At 47.5% G+C, this 7,500-nt stretch overlaps 1 protein-coding gene and 2 non-coding genes across 3 annotated transcripts; all 3 read right to left on the bottom strand.

The window, feature by feature from the left end:
- Window positions 1–218: 218 nt before the first annotated feature.
- LOC144144423 (uncharacterized) lies at window positions 219–3,298 on the bottom strand. The gene has a single exon (XM_077675867.1). The coding sequence runs from the start codon at window positions 3,287–3,289 to the stop codon at window positions 2,078–2,080; it is 1,212 nt and encodes a 403-aa protein (XP_077531993.1). The 5' UTR covers window positions 3,290–3,298; the 3' UTR covers window positions 219–2,077.
- Window positions 3,299–3,696: 398 nt separating this feature from the next.
- On the bottom strand, window positions 3,697–3,778 carry Trnal-aag (transfer RNA leucine (anticodon AAG)). The gene has a single exon. It is a non-coding gene; the product is annotated as a tRNA-Leu (tRNA).
- A 348-nt stretch (window positions 3,779–4,126) lies between these two features.
- On the bottom strand, window positions 4,127–4,208 carry Trnal-aag (transfer RNA leucine (anticodon AAG)). Its single transcript has one exon. It is a non-coding gene; the product is annotated as a tRNA-Leu (tRNA).
- Window positions 4,209–7,500: the final 3,292 nt, after the last annotated feature.

The following is a 7,500-nucleotide window of genomic DNA, read 5'->3' as shown; positions in this document are numbered from 1 at the left end:
ACAGCGCCTCAATGTACACACAAAACAATAAGGGGCTGAGGGGGCATCCCTGGCGAACAGATCGTTGCACGTCGATGACCGCTCCCAAGTTCTTGTTAACTATCAATCGTGTTGTGTAATTCCTGTAAGCCAGAGCCACTCCCTCTCTTATAACCGAATCAACATTAATATACTCTAAAATACAGAACAAAATCTCGTGAGAAACGCAGTCAAAGGCTTTCTCCAAATCGAGCTGGAGAATCGCCACACCCGTGTGCATTGTATCGCAGCATTCAAGAATGCACCTAGCCTTATGTATGTTTGTAAAGATGTTGCGGCCCCTGATACCGCATGTCTGATGCGGTCCAACAATTCGCTGGATTACTGTTTGTAGCCTTTTACCAAGAACCTTCATGAAAATTTTATAGTCCACATTTGTTAGAGAGATTGGCCTGTATGCCTTAACATTCCTAAGTTTTCCCGTATCGTCTGTTTTCGGTATTAATACTGTATGCGAAGTAGAATACGACGGCGGAAGCGTTTTAATTTCGTAAGCTTCATTGTACAAGCCGGCAAGAACAGGAGATAACAAATGTTTAAACTGTTTATAGAAAGCCGCCACCAGTCCGTCGGGACCCGGTGACTTGCCCGGATTCAAGTTGTCGATGGCACATTTGACTTCGTCTGCCGAAATGGGTTGTTCTAGCCATTCTTTTTCGTCATCTTCCAAACGAGGCAACACGTCGATAAAATCGCGCTTGAATTTTTCTACGTCTACCTCCCTGAAAGCGAACAGTGCTTGATAATATTCAAAGAACGCGCCCTCCACTTCATTTTTTTCTGAAGTTACTTGACCGTTCCTTTCTATCTCGTTAATCTGATTCCGACGGGCTTGCGTCTTTTCGATTCCTAACGCCCGTTTTGTGGGCATCTCACCAGCAGCCCAATGTTCCGCTCTCGCGCGCACAAGCGCTCCGCGATAGCGATCCTGATCAATTACCTCAAGCTTGTGCTTTATCTGCCTTATGTCTTCTTTAAACATGCCTGGGTTTTTGCTCTCCAGTGCTATCAACTTTTGAAGGTTTGCACGCAGCCCGTTTTCTTTCATTTTTTCTTCGTATTTAATACTGCTAGATCTTTCGATAGCTTTTATTTTGATGTCTTGTTTGCCTAATTCCCACCTTTCCCCGATTCGACTGTTATCCCCTTCAGCTATTTCCGTAATTTTTTCAGTAACAAAGCACATGAACAATTCGTCTTGTAACAGTTTCTCGTTCAATTTCCACAGCTCCCAGGAAAAATGAGCTTTCTGTTGCTGCTTCCCAATTCTACATTTAACCATACAGTGGTCTGAAAACGAAATAGGCTGTACGGTATAGCTGTGACACTTATGGACTAAATCCAGTGAAATATAAACCCTGTCCAGTCGTGCGTGGCTGCACCCCTGAAAATGAGTGAACCGCACATCCCTCGTACCCTCCAGGCATTCCCCGACATCCACCAAGTCGAATTCACTTACGATATCGCACAACACACTGGTGCTAGCATCTCTGTAGGCGCTCTTACTTGTTTTATCGTGGGACGACAGGACACAGTTGAAGTCTCCCATAACCATAAGCTGCCTTTCGGTGTTAGTGTGCTGCTTGAGACCTTCAAAAAATCTCACTCTAGCATCTAGCGCATTCGGCGCATACACACATATAATTCTAAACTCGGTAGAATTGAAACGATAGTCGCACACCACGAGCCGCCCTGATTGACATGAAGCCACCGCCTGGATTTCCAGGCCAGGTAGCTTCCTTACAAACAAGACACAACCCGCAGACGTTCCTACCGCGTGGCTTACACAAGCGTAGTAACGCGACGTGAAACGGCGCACCATGCCCTCGGTCTCCACCTGCCCTTCAACCTTCGTCTCTTGAAATGCGAGCACGTCGACGTCCTGTTCTAACAAGAGGCGGTAAACCTGGCTTTGCTTTCGTCTAGCAGCCATACCACGGACGTTTAAGGTTGCAACATTCAGGGAGCCTTCCATTATCGTTTTGTTGAATGTTAGAGACCGCGGGCATGGTGCTTACCTTTTCGCGTCAGCGCCTTGCTAGACGCTTCCATCCGGCGCCTTGGACGCGGGGGGAGGCTGCTGTGTTGACGGCTTTGGTGGGCGTGCCCGTCCGTTCTCGACGTTAGGTCGTGGCTTGAAGGAAGGCCGCCATCCCGGGTTAGTTTTAAGCGGGGGCTCCTCGCTGCTGGCCGTGGTCCCTTTTTCCTCTCCTTCGTCCGACTTGTCTAGGCCGCGCTTGGTGGTGCTCCCGGTGTTTGCCGACTCGCCAACATCCATCGACTTCTCACCGCTTGGTTCGGGATCGACGTGGTTGGGCTGGCGGTTATTTTCGCCTTCCACTTGGACCGCAGTATCAACCGCGGGGGGTTCCTCTTGGGTCTTCGGTTCGTTGCCGTCGGGAGGAGGTGGAACTCCTGGGGACGCCTCCGCAGTCTGTAGGTTCCCTGTGCCTTGTGCCGCTGCTTCCGCCTCGGCAACGTCCATCAAGTGCTCTGCGAAGTCTTCACCGCTCGCGGGTGCCGTAACATTGGCGTACGTGCGGACACATTGCGCATCCGCATGGCCGAAACGGCGACACCGGGAGCAGCGGGGCACCTTGCACTCACGGCGTACGTGACCAGTCCCCTTACAGCGCAAACACTGCATAGGTCTGCCTGGCGCTACCAAGAGGGCCAACTCCCCTCCGACCCGAATTTGGTGCGGCAAATCCTCCACCGTCACACCGGCTTTCAGCTTCAGCGTTACCGCTCGCGTCGTAGACCCCTTGTCAAGGACTCCCTGGACTCGCCATCGTTCTTTCGTTATCTCGGTGACCTTTCCAAACGGGGCGAGCGCCGTTCGGATGTCCTCGTCGTCAACACCGTGCAGCAGCCAGTGAAGCTTGAGCCTCACCTGCTGGTCTTGCGGGTCGATGACAAGACAACGGCGTCCCTTCACTTCCTGCTCACCGGCCGCGAGCATTTTCTTTGTAGCCTCCGCGTTCTTGAAGGTCACGGCCCACACGTGGTTAATTTGGTACGCCCCCAACGCGATCACGTCGGAGAGCGCACCAACACGGGCGAGCATGTCCCGGAAATCCTCGACACGGAACGGCCTGGCTTTCACGTCGCCGTGAAGAAACACCGTATTACACACAACCCGTCCTGTCGGCAGCTGAGGCAAAATAACTTGGTACTCGTTATCTTCTTTCGTTTCCATCCTGTTGCCGCGGCCAGGCTGGGCCGCTATCGCCGCTCCGCCGGAGCTCATGATTCTGCGTCCGCACGCTTGGGTGGCCGGAAGTAGAATGACCACTCGGCCACGCTACCGACAGGGAGGAGTCGATACCGTTAAATATAGGAGCGAATTGAAGATGCCTGGCGAGAGCGAAAAAAAAGGTATTACGGGGCATTAACCGACAATCAGTGCATTAAAAATGCGCGATAGGCGCTACGAAGCTTCCTCCTTCGCCTCAGTGGCCGCAGTTAAGGTATGGTATTCATCGCACGCCTGATATTTCTTTTATGAAACTTGGGCTGCAAACTTTTCCTTGGGTAAAACCCCGATCCCTCAATTAATGATCCCGGTTGTTAAAAGAAGCAATGAGATGTCGACTTTCGCTAGCAAAGAACGCTCGATACAAATTTCACCAGCAAGTTTCAAAAAGCCAAAACATCTGGCAGCGGTGGGATTCGAACCCACGCCCCCGAAGAGACTGGTGCCTTAAACCAGCGCCTTAGACCGCTCGGCCACGCTACCGACAGGGAGGAGTCAATACCGTTAAATATAGGAGCGAATTGAAGATGCTTGGCGAGAGCGAAAAAAAAAGGTATTACGGGGCATTAACCAACAATCAGTGCATTAAAAATGCGCGATATGCGCTACGAAGCTTCCTCCTTTGCCTCAGTGGCCTCAGTTAAGGTATGGTATTCATCGAACGCCTGATATTTCTTTTATGAAACTTGGGCTGCAAACTTTTCCTTGGGTAAAACCCCGATCCCTAAATAATGATCCCGGTTGTTAAAAGAAGCAATGAGATGTCGACTTTCGCTAGCAAAGAACGCTCGATACAAATTTCACCAGCAAGGTTCAAAAAGCCAAAACATCTGGCAGCGGTGGGATTCGAACCCACGCCCCCGAAGAGACTGGTGCCTTAAACCAGCGCCTTAGACCACTCGGCCACGCTACCTTTTTTTTTTTCTTTATTGCCTGTTCACTCTCCAGAACAAAAAATAAATACACATCAGACACACCAGACACATCAGACACATCAGCCACACACTGGCCGGAATGTAGTGCCTAGAATTTTTTTAGGCACGCCAATTCATCCAGAACTTTTGTCCACTCAGGGGGGTCGTTTTGGGCTTGAAAAACATCACGTATATAACACACACTTTCAATGAAGTTTTGCCGCACCGGCCGTGCATGCAAATCTGCATTATCTACCGCTGTTCTTGTTTTCCACATTGCGTGGAGGCTCAATAGCATTATCAGGTCGACTGGAATTTCTGTGTTATCAACCGGTAAGTAGCGGATACCGTGTGCACTGATAGGCAGTTCTTTCTTTCTTTCTTTAGAGTTCTCTTCAAGACATCCCAGTGAAACATGGCGTCCCAACAATCAATGAATACATGTTCCACAGTTTCTGGTGTTTTGCAAAGGCGGCAGTCCGTGCTCCATGGAACAAAAAGGCCCTTTTCATGCGACCACGTTTTAACTGACAATGTGTTTGTATGCAGTTTGAAAAAGAAAGTCTTAACTGATGGTTTAACTGGCATTTTTTTCACCCGTTTCAACACATCCTGGCCTTCCCTGCCAATGTAGTTTGCACGGTAAAGGGGAACAGGCAACAATGTGTCCACCAAATCACTGTACAACTTTTTTCTTGTAATTGTGCTCAGATACTGTCTCGAAAATCGAACTATTAAAAAACGATACGACGAAATAACTTCACGCAAGTACCCTGTTACGGACCATCCCATGCACTGAGTAGATGATACAATGAATTCAGGCAGGTGGCTTTGAAGACGCACCTGTATAACAGTACGCAGGAAAGGGTCACTTTGATCACGCAAGAAAATAAAGCGTGAAACGAGTTGCCGAATAAATAGGTGCGCAAGGCCAAGCCCTCCCCACCGCACAGATCGAAATAAGTTGGTTCTGCTGGTTCGCTCCCAACTAGATCCCCAAATGAACGTTGCGAACACTGTGTATTTTTTGAACACTGACGCGAGACATGAATAGCACTTGTAACACATACCAAACTTTAGCAACTAAAAACACATTGCATACAAACGCACGCGCAAACATGGAAAAATCTCGTCCCTGCCACGCCTGCACCTTCTCGTTCATTTTTTTCGTTTCCCCTGCCCAATATTCCGTACTTCCTTTGTAACATTCCAGTGGAACCCCCAAGTACGCCGTCGGCAGCGTTGTCCACCGCATGTTTGCAAAGTACTCGGGCGGGCTCTGCCAGCAACCGTGCAAGAAACCAGCGCTCTTTTCCCAATTTATTGCACTCCCAGTCTGCGTGCAGTACTTTCTGACGTTTTCCTCAACCTTCAATACACTTTCACTGTCTGTGCAAAACACCGCTATGTCGTCTGCGTATGCAAGAATTTTAACTTCGTTGCTATGTAGTTGAAAGCCCCTTACACTTTCATCGTTAATGACACTTAAACAGAAAGGCTCCAAATAAATTGCAAATAATAACGGACTTAACGGGCAGCCCTGCCTTACGGACGATCGAACAGGTATGCTTTCCGTAAGAGTCCTATTTATAACAATGCGGGTAGTACATTCGTTATACACCATTTTTACCCCTTCTAGAATAACACTTCCGACGTTCACGGGCTTTAACACATCAAATAATATTTCATGCGATACCCTGTCGAATGCCTTAGCTAAATCTATCTGCATCATAGCTACTCGGCTCTCAAACGCGTCGCAGCATTCCAGCACACTCCGCGCAACATGCACATTCGTCGCAATATTCCGTCCTTTAATACCGCACGTCTGGTGGGGACCAACTACTTCTCTTATGATTGTTTGCATTCTTTTTGCTAGTACCTTCATATAGATCTTGTAATCTACGTTGGTGAGGCTTATCGGACGATAAGACCCCACCGATAAGAGTTTTTCTGGGTCATCCGTTTTTGGAATCAAAACCATATTGGCTGTTGTGAAAGACCGGGGCACACGCTTTAATGAATATGACTCCTCAATAACGGCGTGCAAGATTGGAGCTATCATGTGCTTGAAGGCCTTATAAAATCCCGCCCCCAAACTGTCTGGTCCGGGCGATTTTCCAGGGGCGAGTGCATCGATTGCGTCCTTTATCTCTTCCACGCTTATAACTTGCTCCAAGTTCTGCCTAACTTCGTCTTCTAATCTGGGCATGCGCATCAGAAAATTATTTGCAAACCCTTCTTCTGTTTGCCTTTTCTTACCGAACAATTCGTGATAGTGTTCAATAAAAGCCTGTTCAATTATTTTTTTGTCATCCGTTACTTGGTTCTTATACTGTATGCATTCAATCTCATTTTTTGTTGCGTATCTTTTTTCATCACTGAGAGCCCTTTTATTTGGTGCTTCGCCCGCCCACAATTTTTCGCTTCGAGAACGGATCATTGCGGCCCGATACCTTTCCGTGTCTATAACTTCCAGTTGGTTTTTCACGTCTTTTATTTCATTTAAAAACGTACCAGGCTGGGTGCTTTCTATTTCTGTGAGATAGACGAGTTGTGCTTTCAGCTCGTTTTCTTTTTTTCTTTCGTCATAGCGAAGGATGCTTCCTTTTTCTATTGCCACAGGTTTTATATTACTTTTTACTTCTTCCCACATCGCACTGTAGCTGTTCGTTTGACATGACAATAGTTTTTCTAACTCTCCCTCTACACATTCCACAAATTTCTCATCATTTAGCAGCTTTGTATTGAACTTCCACAGGTCCCAGTTAAAATTGGTCATTTTTTTCTTTACTCCCACAGTGAACATCACTAAGCTATGGTCACTAAATGACACATGCTTTGCTTCATATGAGCTGATCAGTGGAACTAACTCTAATGACACGAGGCCCGGTCGAGTAGGGCATGACACTCGCGCTGAAAATGCGTGTAGCGAGGGGTAACTCCGCTCCTGAGTGTGAGTCCTACATCCTCTAGGCAATGGGTACCAGTCATTGCGGACAACAACAATGCACTCTTATCACAAGTGGCTGAATTCTTGGAACGATCTTCAGTAGAGCACACACAGTTAAAATCACCCAAGAATATTACACGTCTGTCACACTTCAAAAACGGTTCTACTGATTGAAAAAAAAAACATTTCGATCATTTTCTTTATTAGAAGCATAAACACAAATAATACGCCAACGGCATTCAATGTACAAAAAATCAACAACAACAAACCGTCCCACCTCACTTGTTACAACCGCCTCTTTCACAATACCTAGACTGTTTCTAACAAAAATTACGCAACCA

The sequence above is a fragment of the Haemaphysalis longicornis genome, unplaced genomic scaffold (genome assembly GCF_048455015.1).
Source record: "Haemaphysalis longicornis isolate Haplotype H1 unplaced genomic scaffold, Haemaphysalis longicornis Haplotype H1 scaffold_7, whole genome shotgun sequence".
Taxonomy (NCBI): Eukaryota; Metazoa; Arthropoda; class Arachnida; order Ixodida; family Ixodidae; genus Haemaphysalis; species Haemaphysalis longicornis.
Note: the sequence above shows the minus strand (reverse complement) of the source record. Positions and strands in the feature narration are given on the sequence as shown.